Raw genomic sequence first — 22,252 nt, 5'->3', positions numbered from 1 at the left:
TATAATGCGTTTCGTTCTTTTTATGTAAAGACGTTTAATGTTTAGTGTTTAGCGTTACGTCCAAAAAAATGAGTAAATTTCCTTTTTATTAGATAGAGGAGTAAAAACCATTAGAAAGACAATTTGATATAAAATAATTATTTCGATGTCGCATCTAGCGGAAACGCTTATAAGAATTTATTAAAACATGTAGTAAAAATTTATCAATATATAATTTATCAATATATGATATAGATTATCTCATTTATTCCATTTATTGTTTTTATAAGCATAACAATAGTGTATTAATACATTTATACATTTTCATGTATGACATTAAATTGTAATACTCTTATAATGTATATTTAACTATAATTACAAATTAATAAATAACACACACGTAATGATCGCCGCTGAATATGTTTTAAATATGCCAGACATAATGTAATATATTCGTGTAATGAGAAAGCAAAGAGGGAAAAGCTGCAATTTCATTCTCAAAACGTTTTTAGAATATTTAACGATTTTATTCTTATTCGCAAGAGAAAATTTAAATTATATTTCGAGAGCACGCATATATCTAAAAAAATTCAATTACAATTTTTTTTATTTTTCTGTATCGTATAATTTTGTATTATTGTGATTCAACATTTTACGTACATTTAGAAAATGTGATTAATCATGCGCATAAATAATTTCGAGATAGATAATTTATTATCTATATTAATAATGTTTTACACAATGTGTGTTTGTGCATACATCCGATTATAGTTAATGTTATCCGTTATTATTATTTCATTGCGGTTATATCTCGAAGGACGTTTAATGTAACCAGGCGGAGAATTAGTTTTAATTGAACAATATTCCAATTAAATATGTCGGGCAATTATTTTCACAACAAGCGTGATATTTGCGCAATTAGTCAATGCAGTTTTTCTTGTTAGAAATCTAATTGTGTTTATAAGTTGTTTTTTCTTATTTTACGATAACTCGCAATGGCAAATTGCGAATGCGTATTGTTGTATGAAAAAGTTATAAAGATCCTTGGCCCTTCTAAGTTTGCTCTCTCGAATGGTCCCAAGTGACAGATAGACCTTATCTTTAATGCGATTCTACCAATTTTACGCTTCGGACATTGCGGAAAACCACGCAAAAGAAGGCAAAATCCGCTACGCGCGCACAAACATTCGCATTAGCCAGAAAAAAAATGAAAATTCTCTCGAAATCTTTCTACCTTATCCTCCCTGGAGTGTTGTAAACATCGATGAAAGAACCCTTTGAACTTGTCGCCAATCGGAAACTGCCTGGATTTAAATCTTCATCTCATAATTACGAGTGCCCTGGGGCAGAAAATTGACATCTGCGCCGCTGGGATCGACTCTATCTGCAAAAATATGTTGATCCTTTCGTCGGGATGGTACCTCGGCTATTCGCTTAAACGTGTTTTATGCGAGGGTTCTTTTGATTATATTTGGCGAGCACCAAATTTATTAGAGAAAATACTTTGTTGTGAGAAAGTGCTATCCCGAATTTACAACAAGCGAGATATAAACAATATAGCATTAGTTAGCATTTTAAAATAAATGTGACATTTTTTATTCTTATAAAAATTAATTTGTTTATATTTTTCAGACATACTTATCTCACATCATATTTCTTTTTTATACAATTTTTTATAATTTATTTACTAAAAAATCTAAAATTTAATGCATGATGCTCTTTTTAAGGATCCCTTGCACACGATAATTAATAATACAAATAGCATATTAGAGAACATCACCAAACTGCGTGTTCAATCTCGGGGATCTATTGCACGGTGACCTGACCCGTAATTGATCACCACCGCTAATTATGGAGTTTAATGACCGTCCTACTCGATGAGCTCTGACCTCATAAAACCGTGTTCGGAATCGGGAAGCGACCCTCTTCTGTTTTGCCCTTTTGCGCGTTTTGATTCGAAACCTCGTCGTCCGCAACCCTCGTCACCACATGCGGCGTAAACCGCCGAGAAACGAGCCTGGTTGCCGAAACGTGCAAAAAGTTTGTCCCGAGACATTCGAATGACTCCTTTTTCCCACAGATTGCCGGGCTTACGCAAAACCAGTAACCGCCAATTACCGCTACCGCGATCAAAATGCAAATGAGTATTAATCGAGCGCGGGCGAAGGGTAATCGCTCGACGCACTCTTTTTCCGCTCTCTCTTTCCCCTCGCTCTTGCCTCCCAGGTTTAAAAGTCCTTCTCGTCCCCTCATTCCGCGGCCGCGTTCTCCTCTCGCGGGCGTTTACGTACGTATACGGGTGCACTATGAAACGGGCCTTGTATTGCAATGGCGCACATGCGGCGGCGATGCAGCTGCCGTTGCTGCTGTACAAGCGCTGTAATTTACCGCCGGTACAATTAGTTTGCGTATATGAACTGGAGGGCCGTTCGGTGTAAACTATGAATTCGTATCTGCGCGGTACACACGCCGGCGTGTTCGCCGCACGACGATTGCGATTAAATGCAAATCGTCCAAGACCGCCCGGAAGACCCCGTGGGAGACGCGGCGCGACGAATACCCTTCGCGCCAGACACGATGTGTTCTTCCGCATATAATCGCTCGGTATTAATTGGCTCTTTGAATTTACGTCCGTGTCCATTTATAATGGGTACACAAGAGATCGTTAATTAATTTGCCGATCGATTTTATGGAAATTTGAACGTTCTGCCTATCGCGCTGGATAAGAGAATTTTGATAATGTAATTATATCAATTACATCTTTTTTATTACTTGTCTATAGCGATATTTTTAGAATTAACTTATATTTGCTTACATAACATATGTGACAAAAAAAATCTAAATAATATTTTAATATTAATGTTATACATTTTCTATATAATCTTTTTATACAATCCTGCATTTGTGGGAGTAAATTATCTTTCAAACACAAAGACATAGGTGATTTCCAATAAATTTATCTGTCCTTCAACGAGATCTCGTTAAAGCGTTATGTGCCAACGGTACATAAACTTTCCCTCGTTACAATAATCGAGTCTCTTGGAATAAGGGATGAAAATGTGATTTCAGTAGCATGTGCACAATGCAGGATCGGTAGGTACAAGCAAAGCTAATAAGGGAACCAACGTGTTCGGAATATAATGGCCGTTTGCTAACAACCCGTGTATTTGCATCTTCAAAGGTATCTTCTGTCCCGTTGTATTCCTTGTCCAACAATGTTAACAAAATATTAAATTCGATATATTAAGCAAATAGTGAATTCGAAATTTTACATGAGATGTTATCTATAAAGAAATATTATTTTAATCACGTATAAAATAATAAATAAACTTTATAGAAACTATTAACTTATATATGCCATAATGTATATTAAGAAATTTGTTATAAATATATAAATTAAAAATTTTGCGTATTTAATAAACTTCTTAATATACATCAGATTTTGTTTCTAATGATGTCCGGAAAAATTTTTAAAGAAACATATTGCCAAGTAAATTAAAAGAAGTTTTATATATGATTATAGAGGCATCCTCGCCGCGCGGGACGGGCACAGACGCGCGCGCGCGAGCTAGCATCTTTATATTAAAAACAGAAAAAAAGAGAAAGATTGCATTACGTTGTTTACATAAATTGCAAAAGACGCGAATCAGCAGAGCCCTTTGAAAATGCGACGTCGTTGTTGCTCGACTTGCTTTTCGATATTACTCGTTAACGCAGATTAAAGCGACTTTGTGATAGACGACGGAAAAGTCCGTGAATTCCTTCCTTGAAGATTATTGCGACTGCGTAACGGGATGGATCGTGTCCTTAGGAAATTTTCTTGTCGTAATGTAATGTAATGGCTCACGAGATAGTATCGGGCTCTCTGTTTTTATGTTGTTTAAGGACTTTTACACGAAGGGGAAAGCTGCCGTCTGGGTTAATTATCTTGATGAAAGGACAGAGAGAGGGTTACACGGAAGTAACGTCGAGAAAGACTCCGCGGACCTTGCCGGTTGCCAGACGTGGTAACGGGATTACCTTGATAACGTGGTAATTTGACCGCTGTACTCGTCCGAGAGTCGAGGAACTAAGAAATTAAGACCATAAAAGCATTACCGTGGAATAGAGGGAGGCTTTAGAGTGGTGAATTGCGCGTGACACGCTCCAGTTGTGAGGAATGAGCCTCGGGCGGGAGAAAAACTGATTAAAATGTAATCTAATATGTTGGCGACCTTAGCGTCGTTATCCTTGAATTCCTCTACCGCGCTACGCTTCTCCATTTAACCCTTTTGGCGCATCATTCTCCTGCGCCTCGTGTATTTTTCTCGTGTATCAACGTCTCTCCCGGTTTACACATCCAGCGGCTAATCACCGTAAATGCATCGCATGTCATCACGTCGGTAATTCTTCCACCAGATTTCCTCAGTTACGCATATTTTTTTTTTTCAGCACGCACAACCCTTGTCACTCTCGGGGAAGCAATGGAGTGAAGCTTAGTAAACCGTGAGATCGTTATTATTTCATCAATGTTCCCTGGTAACTTAAAGATAAAAAAATATAGCTCGTATGACGCATGATATCATATTATATACAAATTTATTAAAAAAATAAGAAAAATTGTTTGTTATAAATTATTTTTTAATACCACATTTTTTACAACATAATACTTTTACTTAAAATATAAAGGCAATACGGGAGATTCCACTGCATTTATTTGCAGTGAAATCTCCCGGTAGTTTAACACAATTCAACTGGAGATATAAAGATGCGCGGGATAGAGAAAATTATTCTGCAATTGCATCTTTTGCCAACAGAAAATTGTTTCAGCTCAACTATGTTGGCGCGTTTTGGTTGTTTGATTTATTACATATTTCGGAGAGCAGGGGATAATCTAGCACGACAATCTTTTATGTCGAGATGAGGAATTCTCGTTATGCGGTGCTAATCGAAGAAGTAAATAAAATACATAGTCGCGGTTCAACTTTACTCTTCATTATACGACTACCGTAATGCAATTTGGTTGTATATACATATTCCCTATTCGATGGTTTTCTCTCAAAATTATGTTAATCATCGTAGTCTTGTTAATCTTTGCTGTAGATTAACTAACACATCATAAATATTTATTGAGATGACATCTCTCTCTCTCTTCTCTCTCCCTCTTTCTCTCTCTCCATTGCGGAAGAAATGTGTCAAGATAAGATAGTCGTTTACGCAAGTATAAAGCATAAGTTAAGATAGTATATGTTAAAGTGACTAACTTATTTGTGTGCAAATTAAAATTGTTTGAAGAATTTGTTAAGTCATGAATATTATAAAAACAGCGATGAATTCGCATTTGATACGCACGTCTATCAAAACTAATCAAATACATTAAAATAAAGCGAATAGGTAACATAATATATTTTTATTACAATAAGAATTTTTGGAATTCTAACATGTGGTATGTAAATAAATTTTTTTTGTTGGGATATGCAACTGTGTAATATGACTATAGACTTACACAAAATTGTTATTCGAGCAAAAAAAAAATATGCAGTACATGCATTATGATTCGATAATTGATCTTTTTTTAATTTTTCGCCTGTTTCTTAGACGTCTTGTCTAAATTTATGGTGGTCACCTGCGTGCTTGCAATACCAATGCGCAAGTCTGGAAAATCTAGCAGCTTTTCCTTGTCTAAGAAATGAAACATTGTCGCAGAATTTTTTTCTAATTTCTTTTATCTTATTTCTGTTCTCTTTTTCAACTTTCACACTATTTGAAAATATATTAACGTGTCTTTTATAAAAAATTACATTTAACACGCTTCTTTTTTAAAAGATGTAGTGTTTTTTTATAAGATATTTTAATTCAACATTTTAAGCAGCTTGAAACACTAAATTAAATAATAATACTTCTGAAAACTGAGATTTAAGATATTTTTTATTGTAATTCAAAATATTATCTGTGACACTTATTAATATAACTGGTACTTATTAAATCCATTCTTCAATTAAGGCTAATTTCTATTTATGACGTAACGTTAACGCATCGTAAGACACACGAAAAAAATAAAAATCTTAAATTCGTTTTGCAGACGCAAAACGTTCTCACGTTTTCTCCCATCAGATACGCGTCGCGACGCGTCGTGACGAACGTTCATGCGAAAAGGTATTTCTTCATCAACGATAGGACATGGACTGTGACCCGTCGGTCAACGGGTTCCAACCTTTCGGAGCATTTGCAATTACAACGTGGCTCGACGTGGCGCAGTTGTGCTGGTCATGCAGGTATAATGCTATCACGATAAGTCACGTCGTACTTGCGCGAACGAAGACTTGACCGTCGACATTTCGGTTCACGCGTGCTTGTGTCACTTTTTTCTTATGTACTCGGATTATCCTACATTTTTCTTGCTTCATCTTCTTCTTCCTCTTCTTTTTTATTCTCTTTTAAGCAGCATCTTGGTTTAAATTTCGCTCAAATAGACGCACGGTTATATTATACGGACGATCATTCGGATTCTTTAGATACACCGCGCAGCTGTTTGATTTCTTCTCAAAACCATAAGGATGTAACGTTTTGAAATCATTAATTTTATGCAGGTATCAGCGGTGCCTTCGCTACTTTGATCGCATAAATGATTATAACGTTTTTACGTACATTTATTATATCAGATTTAATAAATTTTGATATCAAAGTTTATCACATACTTGAAACATCTTATAATAACGCGATGTAGTTTTATTACGCATATTTAAATTAAATTTCGACTAGTTGATTTTAATTGCTTTGCATCTAACTTTCTAGCAAGATTTAAAAAAACGACATTGGAACACTTTAGGCGTACGAGAAACATGAGAAATAATTTTACAGCTGACGCGACGAAAATAATAGCATGATAGCATAGAATCGTATGTATTCGGCGAATTAAATATACGATACTTCTAAGCATTCCTGTTCTCGTATAAAATGTTTTTCTGTCTTCCTCTTCTTTTTTATTCTCTTTTAAGCAGCATCTTGGTTTAAATTTCGCTCAAATAGACGCACGGTTATATTATAAGGACGATCATTCGGATTCTTTAGATACACCGCGCAGCTGTTTGATTTCTTCTCAAAACCATAAGGATGTAACGTTTTGAAATCATTAATTTTATGCAGGTATCAGCGGTGCCTTCGCTACTTTGATCGCATAAATGATTATAACGTTTTTACGTACATTTATTATATCAGATTTAATAAATTTTGATATCAAAGTTTATCACATACTTGAAACATCTTATAATAACGCGATGTAGTTTTATTACGCATATTTAAATTAAATTTCGACTAGTTGATTTTAATTGCTTTGCATCTAACCTTCTAGCAAGATTTAAAAAAACGACATTGAAACACTTTAGGCGTACGAGAAACATGAGAAATAATTTTAAAGCGGACGCGACAAAAATAGCATGATAGCATAGAATCGTATGTATTCGGCGAATTAAATTGTATCGAAGAAATATACGATACTTCTAAGCATTCCTGTTCTCGTATAAAATGTTTTTCTGTTTCGCTTTGCTGATGACAAAAACTTGGCAAAGAAAGATAAACGTAGTTTACTGATTGGATAGATGTGATATCGCGCAAAATTGCGCCGCGCAAAAACGCATTATACGTTCGGAAAATTTATTTCCCATTTTCATCAGAGAAGTCTCTGAAGTACATTACCAACAAATCATGTGCGCCGGGAAAAATTTTACTGCAACCGCTACTATCTGGTCCTTGCCGAGGAATTATTACCTCCTTTAAACCGCTGCTACTGGATTTTCCACCGTGTTTCGCGGCTTGGTAAACAGTACATGCAAAAACTAATTTTCCTACTGTTGGGTTCCCGTAAATAGTAAGCTTTGTCTTTTAAAAAGACAAGATGAATATAGTTTCACTCGATGAATATAGTTTTACATCGCATAATCTTACAAATAAACTATGTATATATAAGAAGCGTTAACCAGGCTTAAAATATGCAGTGAAAAATATATGAATGGAAGTACGATTATCAAACATACGAGTGAAAAATATTTTGTACAGTTTTGTGCAATAAAATAAAGTTACAGTCGTATAAATTATGCTTACTAAAGCAAGGCAAAAAAAGGCAAAAATGAGTTGTAAATCTTACGAATAAACTATATAACAAGTGTTAAGCAGATGAAAAATATACGGCAAAAACATATGGATAGAAGTACGATTATCGAACACACATGATTGAAAAAAAACATTCGTGTAGTAAAATAGAACTACAATCGCACAAAATATGCTTATTGAAGTAAAGAGAGGTATAAATCTGCTGCTTTGATTCTCGAGTGATGAAATATAGAAAGAACTCTTTACCAAAGAGAGGTTTGAGCTGCACAAATTCCATCCGCATTTTCTGTACAATCTTGGAGTAAAATCGAAAACACTCTTGGTATTCCGCTGTCGTTGTTTATCGATACGCCATGCTTCCAGAGCCTCAATCCGATCCACTCGATCCTGCCTAGAATGGTGAAGCAGAACGTGAGTGGTAAGAATGACTGAAAAAGCTGAAATATCGATCTTTTACGCATAAATAATATTTTGGAAAAAATAGATGTTTATCTCAAACACATGACAAAACAGTAAAAATTTATATTTAGATCTCAGTAGTTTAAAATCATCGTCTTAATTCTGACATATCTGATACGTGAGATAAAGAAATCTTCGCGGAAGAATTTTGTCTCCTCACTGCTTTCTGTGAAATCTAATGAAATGATATACGAATAACGCGAGTATGCCGCAGGATGGTTTTCGAGAGACCGCCGTGAAGAAAATAAAGCTCGTCAGGCTGAGATATCGAGCCGGCTTGTCGAGCTGGCGGGCACGCTTTCTATTCATTACGCTCGCGACTGTTCATTAAAAGTAGTTAGTCGTCGCGAAAGTCGTAATTCAAGCGCCGGGCATAGTCGTTGTCTCCTCTCGTCGTGTTTAAGCCCCGTCATGTCGTAAGAAAGTCTCCTCCGCCTTCGTCTGGTGCAGCTTGTAATCTCTTTTTATAATTAGCCGTCTCATTACCATAGTTACGATCGAAAGTAATTATCAGTCGGTTCCGCTCGTTTCTGCCCGCGTCGCTTGGTATCACGTAATTTCATGGAAATTCGTGCGATCTGGTGGGTCGGAACGTAAGGATGGAGGTTGGAACGAGACAGCAACGAGGGCAGGAAGATGGGATAGGAAGATCCGAGGGGTCAGGGAAGAGGGCGAGGAAATGCCGAAGTGGAGTCGGCGCGGAAGGTCTCGTGAAATTACTCTTGGGGCCACGTCACTCGGGGGAAAATATCGAATCCGTAGCAATGAATATCCTCGTGACGTCGAGCCTTCCTAGAGAGGATAATAAGTCGTGCGAGACACGGTAGCGCATACCCGCGACGAAGAAACGCATATTGAAGAAACGAGCTGCGCGATGCTCGCTATAGAAAGATATTCGAGGCACGCTCCTCGATACGGTAAGTTGGTTCTCGTATCTTGATATCTGACATATGTTCGAGATTCTGAACACAAGGAGGAGAATAAACGTCTCGTAAAAGTCATCTCTCGTTAGATACTGGTATATGGTGCGATATTGAAATATATATTCTTAACTGATTCAAGTAATTTTAAGTGAATGAAGCGTGTATCTTTCTTTAATTAAGCTTCAATCGACGAAATTATCCGTGAAATCGAAATTGTCCGTAGTCCATGTCATAATGTTTGTCATAGTGTCATTTATACTTTTCCGTTGAAAGATAGCGCATCGAAAGAGGATTAAATAAGAATCCAAACGAAAAATCGTTTTGTTCTCGAGAGAGCGAGGCAATTTTACAACGCTTGCTTGGACGCGACATATATTCTTCGGTCGAGTGGAATCGCACTTAAGTGCATACCGACGTGCAACGGTAGAGATGGGGGAAGAGGGATGCGGTTGTAGTAAACCACAAGGAATTTACCGGGTGCCTTTGCTGCCCATCCAACATCCCCTTTCCCCTCCATTTCCACCGTGCATCTACGGTCGACGACTTTCCTCCCATCGCCTCCATCGTCGTATGTATCATTGCACCGACACGCGTGCATCGAGCACATCTACGTGCAGACACGCTCAGTAGGCCACGCAGACCCTTGTGTAGCACCGTAAATAAGCGATGGCTATCGGATAATGTAGCAGCACTCGGGACTTACCACTCGGCATGTAATATATTAATTACAAACAATTAACTATTCTTTGCCTCTCCCTTGGCTACGTGACTGGTCCCTGCCGCACGTGCAGCGCGCGCAGGTAAACGAACGTGCAACACGTTTGTGTTGTGGGCCTTGAGGTGATCGAGGGAGAATGAGAGAGAGAGAGAGAGAGAGAGAGAGAGAACGAGAAAGAGAAAGAGAGCGAGGCTGATGAGATCGCGGTAAGAGGGAATGCGAGATAGTCTTGGTGAACGTAATGGTCGGTTCGCCATTCTCGCGTGCCAAAGGGTAGTTTCCCTCCTTCGGCAACAACGTCGGGCCGAGTAGAGCCTACGGCTTACGAGCCTACGGCTTGTAGTTGCAACCTGCGTACCTAGGCACGCTCGCAACACACGTAGGCATTTATACGCCCGCGCACGCATTGAAAATTTATTATGAAATTTCGTCGATAAAAAAATTTTTGTCGATAAAAAAAGATAAAGGTTTTAAAGGTTTGATTTTTTGGATGGAGATGGCTTCGACAAATTTAGCCGGTACTAAAATAACAAATTGATCGATCGATTCAAAGTTTATTTTAGAGAGATGGAAGTTTTCAAAAATAGTTCTATACCGCAATATTGTTTACAATGAACGTAATTCAGTTACGGTAACCATTTGTGTTGTCTGGATGGCGGTAACACAAAGACATCGCGATATTAATTGCTTCAAAGTTTAATCGACAGTAGCGGCGATTATTTTTGCCGATTCTTTCCTCCGGGGCTTTATATACCATCCTCCGTCGTCGATATACCATATTGCTTTTCTATTTTCCTTTTCCCCTGTCGCTTCGCCAAACCAACAACGTTACCTTATTGCTGATTGTTAACCATCCTAGAAGAACGTATATATGTACATATTTCCCCTCTCTCTCTCTCTATATATATATATATATATATGTGCTTCTTGCACAACGACGATCAATTCGCAAAAGCGCTGCGTTTTGCACTACTGCAGAAGCTCGGCAATACTCGAGGGAGTATTGCTCTTCTCTCTCCTCTCTGATCCTACACCTTCTTACCTACATTCGTCTGACTATTACGAGGAGAAGACGCAGAAGAAAGGAAGTGAGAACGACGAAAATCGATCGCGAATCGGAAGTGTGCAAACTGGAGCACTCCGAGCGATTCGAGGAACCTCGCTAATTATTCCTGTCAGTTACCATCAGGATCGTCACGATTGCGCGGATGTGATTTATACATTGCGACTCCGATTTACTGGCCGATAGGTAATATCTGCGTTCGATCGCGATCGTTATTCCGACGTGGTTCTCGCTATTGAATTTCTTTGAATCTACCGGTCCCAATTAGTCCGTCGTGACCTCTTTCGAGTCTACTATGAGCAGACTCTTGATATCGGAATCTGGCAGATTAAATAGGACAAACAAAAGAATCTCTTTCTACCCACTGCGAGCGAACGGACGAATTAATGAAACGTTTTTCACCAAGCGATGGTAGAACGTGAATTCTACCTTGGACAAGCATGACACACGTGGAATAACGAGAGCTGGCACCCGTACAATGCTCGCGTTGTACGAGCGAGATCGGTGTGGTGCGTGAGGTTACATATTTAATTCTTTCAACAGAAATTTTATTTTTTCGATTGAAAAACGAAGCGAGTGAAGAGCGACCCGATGTACCAATTTATTAGTATGTCAACAGCAGTCGCCAAAATTTAATGAATGTGGAATTTTGCGCGGCATAGCACAATAATATAAAATATTATCGATTAAACATCTCGAATATTAATATCCTTAAATAATTTTTTATTATAAGCAGAGAGAGAAAGAGAGAGAGAGAGAGAGGGGGAGAGAGAGATATGACATTATAAATAAAAAATTCTATAGAGCGCGAATATCCCTTCTATTTAATTCACTGATGATATATTTCACCTGAAGAAAAGTTTCAGTCGGGATGCATACAAATATACCGGCGAATTGCATAAACGCGAATAGACTGTTCGCGCCAGGGGTACACGGGGTGGCTTTACGCGTTTGTCGAAAGCTCGGGAGAGAGCGAACTGCAAATGCGAGCGCTACGACCGAGAAAGCTGATTCCATCGGAGGGGCACGGGCGGGTATCGAGGGGCAATAAATTTCGACAAATTGTATTACCCGCGTTATATACTGTCGCGCATGAAGTCGAGCGGTCCGTGCTTCCCCCCCCCGCCGGTTATTGCGGGTGAAGGAGACATGCGCCTTGTGCCGCCGGAACGAAAACGTTGCCATTTCCTTCCCGCTATCTTCCTCGCTCCTGCGAGTCGTCCTCTCCCCATCGTCCCCTCTACCCCTTTCCCGACTCCCTTGTCCGCCTTCTTCCCCCCTGCCGTTCTTCTCGCGTCTTTGCTCTCTCGATACTCTCGCTCGGCATCAACCCTCTTCTCTGTATTCTGCGAACGTATTTCCGATTTTCTTATTGCGATCGACGTGCGCGCCCGCCTGATCGCAGCGACCCACTATCGCTGCACTTGCATGCAGTAATGCATCCACTCTCCTCGTTTTTCCTGCCTTAAGTTCCGCTCTTATCCCCACTTGCAGCATAGAGGGTGGTTTCACCCATTTCACCCCATTGAAATCGATGCCTGTTTGTTCGCGTCCCTTTCACCACGCGCGCTCCCTCCCGTCGAGCTACCACGTCCCCCTATCGCTCTTCCTCCCAACCCCTTTCTTTCGATCTTCCTTTTCGGCGCGCCTTTCCCCGGATATGTGTGCCTGATTTTCGCTGCCGCTGTCGATTTTCGTCCGCTTGTGCCAGCGTGCGCCGGTACTTGTGTGCATCTGCGTATCAATCCTTCGTCCCTTTTTTCCCGCGTTACCCTGTCCCGTTTGTCATCTCATCCCCTGTCCCCACGACTCTTTCATCACAATCGGTATCCGCGTGCTGTCGCCATGTCTTGCATTACATTTATCCTAACTTATGTATCAATTTCTCGTTCGCTTTCTCTCTCTCTCTCTCTCTCTTTCTCTCTCTTATTTCCATCCAACGATCAATACTTTGTCACGTTCAGTCTATATACTCTTGGCTATTCGCGAGATATTAAATCTGGATAAAATCCAGCCGGAGATTTACATATTATATTCTAGAGAAAGACACACACACAGTGATTTGCATTTAAAAATATACATGCTATAGCTTAAAAGTGATAAGACGAATAACATGATTCCAAATCATATCATTCGCAGTGTGTCGCCCTATTTTACGCTACATTCTTGCAAACTTTACGTATTCATGAAGCCATTTTTGCTCGCTTCTAGGTCGAAGCTTTTCGAAGTCCTCAGATTGCCCTTTTTCTCTCGACGTTACATACGTTTGCATCCAGATGCGACCGCATTGTCTAACATACACGTATCTCGTATTCGTACGAATGGCGAACGTTACGGAGTAAGAAATTCTAAATTTAAATAAATCGCATATCCGGTTGTGTGAGGATTTCGAAAAATAGAGAATTTTAAATTTGATAAAAACCCCCCGGACTTTTCATAGCAAAGTTTAGAGTACCGAGTTTATCCTGGGAATACAAATCGTCTCGATCACTTCTTCGGGAAACCTTATTCTCGTGAATAACACATACATCTACCCGTATTGTCAAGGCTCCTCATTGTCAGTCAGATTTCCTAGACCAATAGAATGACTTTTCAGCCTCTATATGTGTGGTATGTATTTATGCAGAACGATTTGGGCAATCTAAATAAAAAAAGATATAAGAATACATTTTCTTTTATAACGTATTTAGAATTGAATATGTTTTGACGATATTTTTTATATAATTAATATATAATATATCAACAACTAAATTTAAAAAATTTGTAAATTAAATTGTAAACGCATAAATAAGAAATAAAACTTTTTACTTTCAATTTTACAAAGTAAAAATTATATAGAAAATATATATAATCACCAACATAATATTTTTGGAAAATCGCAAAGTTATAATTTATATAGTATTAATGAATGATAATAAATCAAATACAAATTTTATTCTGATTCTATTGCTTTTTTGTATCAATCGTAGCAACAACAAGTGGAGATACTAGCAACGAAATAAATAATGTTTGCGTCACATGACGATAAAGCTGTACAGAACTTTAATTGCACCAATTTTGAGGGCAAGAGAGTTCTGATAGTACCTGGTTATGAACTTTCGCTCGCACGGTTTATAATTTCGGCGACCTACAGAGTTTCGAAAACGCGTCGGTGAAGGACCTTTCTCATTTTCGTAATAGTTAACGTCATCGTGGTAGTCTAGTAATTTGCGACTGTCCGACGCAGAGCGGCACGACGAAAGTCCACCTACGAACTCAACTAGTGTTTTGGCGTTTGCTGGGCGTACAGTGGCATACGACATTATACTCTGCTAACTTGCTAAAGGTGGCTAAGTGTAACGGCACCGTGGATAACGACGTTAAAGGCCATGATGCTACACAGAGAAAAATGTTTTACAAAGTTTGCGAATGTGAGCAGCACACCGCGTATACAACCTATCTTACAATGTACTGACATTAAATAAGAACAAAATGAAAACATTACGCTTAGAAACTGGACGCATTGTACATTTAGTTTAACACAATTAATGATATTCATCTTTATAAGAATATATAAATTGCGATAATATTGTGAAAAAAACCTCAAAGAAGATATATTTTCCAAAACATCGAAATAAAAAAATTAAATTTTATTTAGGGAAAACTATTTATATATTAGTTAAAAATTTAATTTAAAAATCCAGAGGTTTTAAATTTCAAGCTATGGAAATCAGTCTCTTGTTTGCGGCAAACGACGTATTTAGAATTCTACTTTAAGAATATCGCAGACTCAAAATAATTATCCCCTTTTTGCAGTTAGAAGAGCATTTATATGTAATTATATTTAATTAGAAATTATATTTCTTTATAACTTCGTTAGCTTGCGAAAGCAGGTATGACGGCGATTGATGTCGGTGGCACCGGTAGTGATAGCACCATCGATCATAGCGCTGAGTTATCGCCATTAACGCTAAATGCATGCAAGACAAGACACAAAGGCAATTCACTTTATCTCTAAGACCCGAGCACGCCCTAAGCCCGCAAGAACGGCACGTACGTGATGGTGAGCGAGCTTAACGCTTGGAACATGGCATCTGGTCCACTCTAACGATCCCCGTCTTCTATTAGAACTCCCCCGCGATATAATTAACGAGCGCGGAGTGGACGTGGTAATTGCAAAGGGAATGAACGATCGAAAGAACAGGTACCTGCTGAAACGGTTTTCAGCTGACCAGTAGTTCGATTCGCAAATAGCATCAGTACTTGTTTTTAATATCCAAATCGCCAAGCAAAACTGTTGCAAAATGCTATTGTTGTGTTTTCATTCTCTTTCTAAAAACTGATTTAGGTAGATCGTACGTTATTATTTTTCAATCAAAAATTTAAAATTTTTAGAAATTAAAATTCTTAATAAAATAACAGACAAAAGAAGAGTTCTTTTTTGAAAATGTCAAAATATTTTAATTTCTTTAAGTTAAAAAACACTTAGCAAAATTAAAGAAACTTGGATTTTTTTTTTATTTGACATTTGCATTACTCTATATTCAAATGTAAATATTAAATTATAGAAGACATGCGTTAAACATTTGTGCGTATTAATAGACACAAATGTACCTATATTGTACATTGATAAGTGCGTCATTGTGCTTATTACGCCATTAATTGCAGAATTAATTCGTTGTCTATGCTGATGCCACACTAAACGAGGTTTACGGTTTATGGTCCGTATAGACGAGTATTTCGTGGCAACCGCTCGAGGCACTCTTGTCCAATATATACGTGCGCACATACGTTAGTCGAAACACGGGTATACTCATCGAAATGGGTATCAATCTTCTGTGGTATTTGTATAATTGTTTCAACTCACTAGGAATTTCGCGAGAGTTTCAGAGCTATTCGGAAAAAAGGCTTTCGTCTCGAACATGCACGCGGCATTTTCTTTGTTTAATATATCAATAAATACTTTGCTAAAAATTTTCTTTACAAACGGTGATGAAAAATAAAAATATAGATATTTCTCTTGTGTAAAAGAATCGTACACGTGCACTTAAACAATAAAAAGCATAACATCTGCATGATAAATATGTCATACTTTTAAAATGTACAAAGCAATGGCTTATCATGTAAAAAAAATTTTGCTATTAGTTTTTTAAGCAATTAATATATTTCTAAATTGATTTGTGCCTTTAAATATTTTAACAGTGATGTAAATAATATGAATAAAATTCTATATGTATAATAAATTAGGAAATTATTGCATTAGTTTTGTTACACATGTAGAGAAACGTACAAAATATCATTTAAGACAATCAAGTAAGTTGGTTCAAATATCGTTTTAGTAAATAAAAGTTTGTAACGATAACGTTTTTAGAAACATTTGGTCATTTATCCCACGAAAAAAATTTATATTTTTTTTAAATCTTTACACGATTTTTTTTGACAGTCAAGCAGATTTAAATGCACAAATTTTATTAGATATTGCACTTACTATGAATGTACAGCGCACATTAGACCATATTAATTGGTCAAATACAAATACATAATTAGTCGACACGCGGTTCCTTTCTGTTATTGCGATGTGTATTCACTTCGATGCGTGTTTTCATGCAATCTGAACATTTCTCAGAGATAATAGCAGATCGGAACGGCTATTCGAATTCTCCCGTTTACTTAACGAGCAGAAAATCGCAGATTCGAGCGATCATCAACGATCTAAACGAAATCGCAGCAGGAAATTATAACCGCCCTTCTCTTTGTTCCCTCTTATATTTTCCCATCAATCTGTTATTCCATTTTCTGACGTTTATGCGAAATGTCTTTTATCAATCAATTCGTTGACAATTCACACATACATTATATTCATTTGCACGTTAAGCGAATCGTGTGTTTTGGCTGCAATTTTCGAGGTTCGTGCTTCACTCGCCCGTTCATATCAACGCGCCTACGATCGATAAGTGAGAAAAAATCCACTCTCGTTCGCTTGATATCATCCGAAATTTAACTGAAAAAGAATGCCTACGAGCATGCGATGGCGCCTCTTGTTAATAGCGAGCCCGTACGCGAGCGACGTTGTTTTATTACACGCCGCGTTATTTACATCGTTCTTTTTTTAAGTTTTTTTTTTTCATACATATCGCGTTATATAACGCTTTACGAACGTACGGCAAACGATACGGGGACGAAAACGAGCACTCGCGCCATCGTGCGAAACGTCGCTCTAAGCGTCGTTGACGACCATCTATACGTAATGCACCAGCTGTATGTGATTGCGAATAATTATTTAATCCCCCCGCGGTCGCATGCCCCCGCAATCGTCCTCCGACACCCCTGTTACTCTCGCCGTGTGCGCTGCGCCGGGATTCACACTGTCCCCTCGTAAATCATGACGCGACATCCCGCCATCGAGGACCGCGGGTCTGCGCCGGACCTAACTTGATGCTTACGCGAGTGCACCGTAGATATACGTGCCGAACAGAAAGAAAGCGTGCAATATTTCAAAGTTAAACTGTTGAGCCTGGATGGCGTGGGCGGATAGGACGATCGATCATCGTTTCCTACGCTGACCACAGAAACGCGCTTCAATCGATGATGTCTTTGTCGTTCGGACACGGTGATAACTGCGCTTCTCATAAGCTCTCCGAACTTCGTTTTAATATTAATAAAAAAAAAATGAAGGACAAAGAAAATAAAACGATTAAATTTTTCATGTTTATTTGTGTATCTTTATGACCAAATAACATTATTCAGTTTGTAATAAAACTATTTTCTCGGAGTCTCTACGTTATTAAGATTCACGAATCTAATCGCAGTCGAGTCAGATGGTTGACGTAAAACGCAAATAGAAATGGAGATGACGGGCTATCACGACGACACTGATGACGTATATGTATATATACATATAAGACACGTTTTATTTATCGGGCGTATATAAATAACAACACACGCGGCACCAGCAGGGAGAGAACAGCGAAAACTGCGAGCGCATTGGGGCACGTAGGCAAATTCGTCGCAAACACCGAGACAATGGCGTATGATCTGTCGTGAGCGGCATTTTAAATCGTACGGTTTCTTCCTACCCTCACGTATGCGGCGCGTTCCTCTTTTCCTCGTTACCTTCTCTTTCCGTTTAGTTTTCCTGTGGTATCCCCGTCGCCTCTACCATTTCCCCTTAAACTTCCCCGCATCAGCGTTCTGAATTTATTTTCGCTGAATACCGAGGGCGGGAAAAGAAAAAGTGAAACTCACTATATGTATGTAAATATCGCTAAGCGTACGCGTACGCTTAGTGTACATTATATAGGTTAGTCCATTTAATCACGCCACTAAATGCAACAGCATAATTCTCACTATAATTTGGAATGAGACACATTTAACATTAATTGAGCCACCTTGTGCGAAATCGATCGAATGCTTGCAAGATAGAAGCCTTCAATTAGAATATAATTATGATTTCATGTATTTCACATGACGATTATTTACATAAAAAATAAATGCTATAAAATAAGAGATATTAAACAAGAATTTTATGAGAGCACCGAAAGAATATTACTTAAAAATATCGAGAAAATGGAATAGTTGGAAAGAATCTTAATCAGCGCTTGAAATTAAAAAGTAACTCTTTATCTACAAACTCGAGAAAACCTTCCTGAGAGGACTTGATATATTACAATCTTATCATTATTCATACTTGGTCGTTTAACAGTTTTACCAGTTTAGCGACGTTAGAATATATCAACTGTAACAGATAAAACGATTTATCTCGCATCGATCGTGTAATTTCAGTTACCGACACATTCTCTCTTGTTGCACTAATGAGGCAGGCGTATCTTAACGAATAAGTTTGCGAATGCAGAACAGCTAAATTCTCTCCCCAAACTCGTTTTCCCACAGACACGTCATACACGTGCGCATGTAATAACCAAATGTGGCGTAACACACGGTGTATATCACGTCGCGTAATGATACAAGGGTCCACGAGCACTTTGTACGAAGAATATGAAAATGAAAAAGCGCAGAAAAATGTAAGCTTTTAATCAAAAATATAAGAGGACAGTTGTGCTGAATAATATCTTAAAAAGATGTGCATTGAATTTATGACAGTTTAAATAAGATTTAATTGCTTTGATTAATATAAGAAGCCATATAAAATTTTTAAAGCACAAAGAGGAGCGCAATATTTAATCGAGTTTTATAATCTTTCTCGACTAAATAATTAAGAGATTCATTTCTTGTATTTTTTGAGAAGATAATTTTTATGCCGTTTGATAAAAACTAAATATTTTTCAAACAAAATGTATAAGATTTATTTGCAATTTACGTTACGATGAATTGTCATTAAAATTTTACTTAGGTAGAAAGATACTCTTTCTTTTATAACTCAAATCAATAATGCTGCAATAAAAATAAAATACTTTTAAATGTAAACCATTAGTATAAAATAATTGTTTATCTTTTTTAAATAAACATTTATATTCACACATATACTGTTATATAAATAAAATTAGAATTTTATTTATATATTGAAACGTTACAATATTGAGGCTAACAATATTAACTTTTCAATCATTATTATATAAACTAAATACCAACACATAATTATAAATCAAATTATTTAATAATTCGAGTACTAAATATTTTTCAAACAAAATGTATAAGATTTATTTGCAATTTACGTTACGATGAATTGTCATTAAAATTTTACTTAGGTAGAAAGATACTCTTTCTTTTATAACTCAAATCAATAATGCTGCAATAAAAATAAAATACTTTTAAATGTAAACCATTAGTATAAAATAATTGTTTATCTTTTTTAAATAAACATTTATATTCACACATATACTGTTATATAAATAAAATTAGAATTTTATTTATATATTGAAACGTTACAATATTGAGGCTAATAATATTAACTTTTCAATCATTATTATATAAACTAAATACCAACACATAATTATAAATCAAATTATTTAATAATTCGAGTTTTTTTTTTCTTAATAAAAATTTAATCGTATTATTAAAAATTGATCACGTGCTTATTTAATTATATTAATCACAGAATATCGTTGTAAATGTACTTTCTTAATCATTTATGCAAATAGTCTAAAATTTTTGCAGCAGAATATCTTTTGGGGAGGAACGCGAAATATCGAGCATCCAGCACCACCATGTGCATAGCTGCGCGCATAGATCGGTACTGTATTATGCTGTTACCTCGACGCCGAACGGAATGGCGTAAATGATATCGTATAAGAGTGCCGGAGAATGCTGCCTCTCTAACCAGCGATTTGGCCCATGGATTATGTACACGCACGGCCCGAATGTAAGTCGCGCTCGCGCACAATGACGGTGCGGCTATTATTGCACCCCGGCGGCGGCGCGATGCTCGTGGCTTTACGTGACTGGTTCTGGCTCGGTGGTTCATATGGCATGTAATACACTCCCCACGTGTATTATACACATACACGCACTTGGGGCACGAGAGTGGGCGATCGGATCGCGGTGGCCGGCGACGAATCCGGCGAATTGCATGAGAAAATTAGCCCCATGTAACTGCCGCGCGTCACGTCACTCTGGGAATCCCGGTTTAGGGGTCGCGTTCGAAAACTACCGGGCCTGGGCTCTCCTACGCGGTGGTGGATGATCGACGAAATCTTGGCGTGCCCGAAAGCCATTGTGGACGGGGACCCGTTTAAAACCGTTGATTCGCGAAATTCGAGAGTGAGGCGAACGTTCGGCCGCGAATATCAACGCGCTCGTAATTACTTCATTTTGCACCGCGCTTATAAATCATGTTATTTTGAAGTTTATTGTCGTATAACGAATAGATGCCGTATAATGAATGATACTCATTCAATAAAAATAAGAATTAATATATCGAATTCAAATAATTACGACATCACGATCATTTTTGATGATTAGTGGCTGTCATTTTATAAAGATTTCATGATATTTATTAAACAAATCATTCCAATATATAATAATCTTTTATAACGATTATATGATTTATTATAAAAAATTATTAAGCATCATATTTTTTATTTCGATCGTTTTTTTGTCCGCGCGTTTGCGACTGCAGTGATTGAGACGATTAGTCGCTCGACATAATCGTAGAATGCGGGACGGATTTTCGAATCGCGGTTGTATTTATATGTACGCATTTATTACATGAATTTATATACCATTCTGTCGACCGCAAGTAATAGTGGTAAATCAACACCGAATGAATCTTGCTGAATGGCAGCCGAATGGATCCACACGGATATGCCGATAACTCGCTTTTAATTTTCGTTTTTCGACGGACGCGATTAAATATTTCATTATGCAATGCCGTCTGCAAATTTATGTACGTTTGCACATAATAATCGCAGATTTACGCGCCATCGCCATGGGACAATTTGGCGTGCGTACGTTTGTATATAACCAAAATGCGAGTGCGTGCTCATGCGAATAGAATTCCAATCGTGCTCGGCAGTATTACATTGGTCGGAAAAAATTCGATCGCTAGGTTCGTTTCTGCGTCAACATACTTCCGCTCCCTTACATACCAGCGTAACATTAAAATTCCTCACGTTTTTATCGTGCAATTAGTTTGAGCGCTCAGATAATACCTATTAATGTAAATTTGAGAGACCGAATTATTTCTCCCACCGTCAAATTATCTCCTCTCGTGATCGTTTTCGTCCGGTGATAAAAAACGTGAAGCAAAATCGGCACCTGTGCGATATCGATATACGGCTACTCTCACGGCGATGAATAATTTCGTGCGCTGTACAATCGGCAGAACTTTTTATTGTATGAGAAAATTATATAACGGACAAAAATACAATGCATACGCTCGGAGGTCTAATTAAAACCGCTACGCTTACATAATTCATGTTTAACCCAACCGATGCTCGGAATGAAATCCGTGGAAAGTAAAACCCATCGCCGACAATTTAATTAAATAACAGATATTTGCATACGCATATACAATTGTTCGTAATAATCGCAAGTCTCGGATATGCATATTTCCGCGCTGTATTTAAGTTAACCTTGAGAGATCGC

The 22,252-nt window shown here is 37.6% G+C and overlaps 1 protein-coding gene across 1 annotated transcript in view; it reads right to left on the bottom strand.

The window, feature by feature from the left end:
* Positions 1-1,318: 1,318 nt before the first annotated feature.
* The window catches only part of LOC115234288, a 292,623-nt gene continuing 271,689 nt past the window's right edge, over positions 1,319-22,252 (bottom strand). The window contains exons 4-5 of the mRNA XM_029805255.1: positions 8,314-8,458; positions 1,319-1,363 (exon numbers count right to left, since the gene is read on the bottom strand). Of these exons, the coding sequence (XP_029661115.1) occupies position 1,363; positions 8,314-8,458 (146 nt within the window). The 3' untranslated portion in view covers positions 1,319-1,362. The remainder of the gene's footprint in view (positions 1,364-8,313; positions 8,459-22,252) is intronic.

This window comes from Formica exsecta, unplaced genomic scaffold (assembly GCF_003651465.1).
Source record: "Formica exsecta isolate Colony F162 unplaced genomic scaffold, ASM365146v1 scaffold2, whole genome shotgun sequence".
In the NCBI taxonomy this organism is placed as follows: domain Eukaryota; kingdom Metazoa; phylum Arthropoda; class Insecta; order Hymenoptera; family Formicidae; genus Formica; species Formica exsecta.
This window is presented reverse-complemented; position numbering and strand designations above follow the sequence as displayed.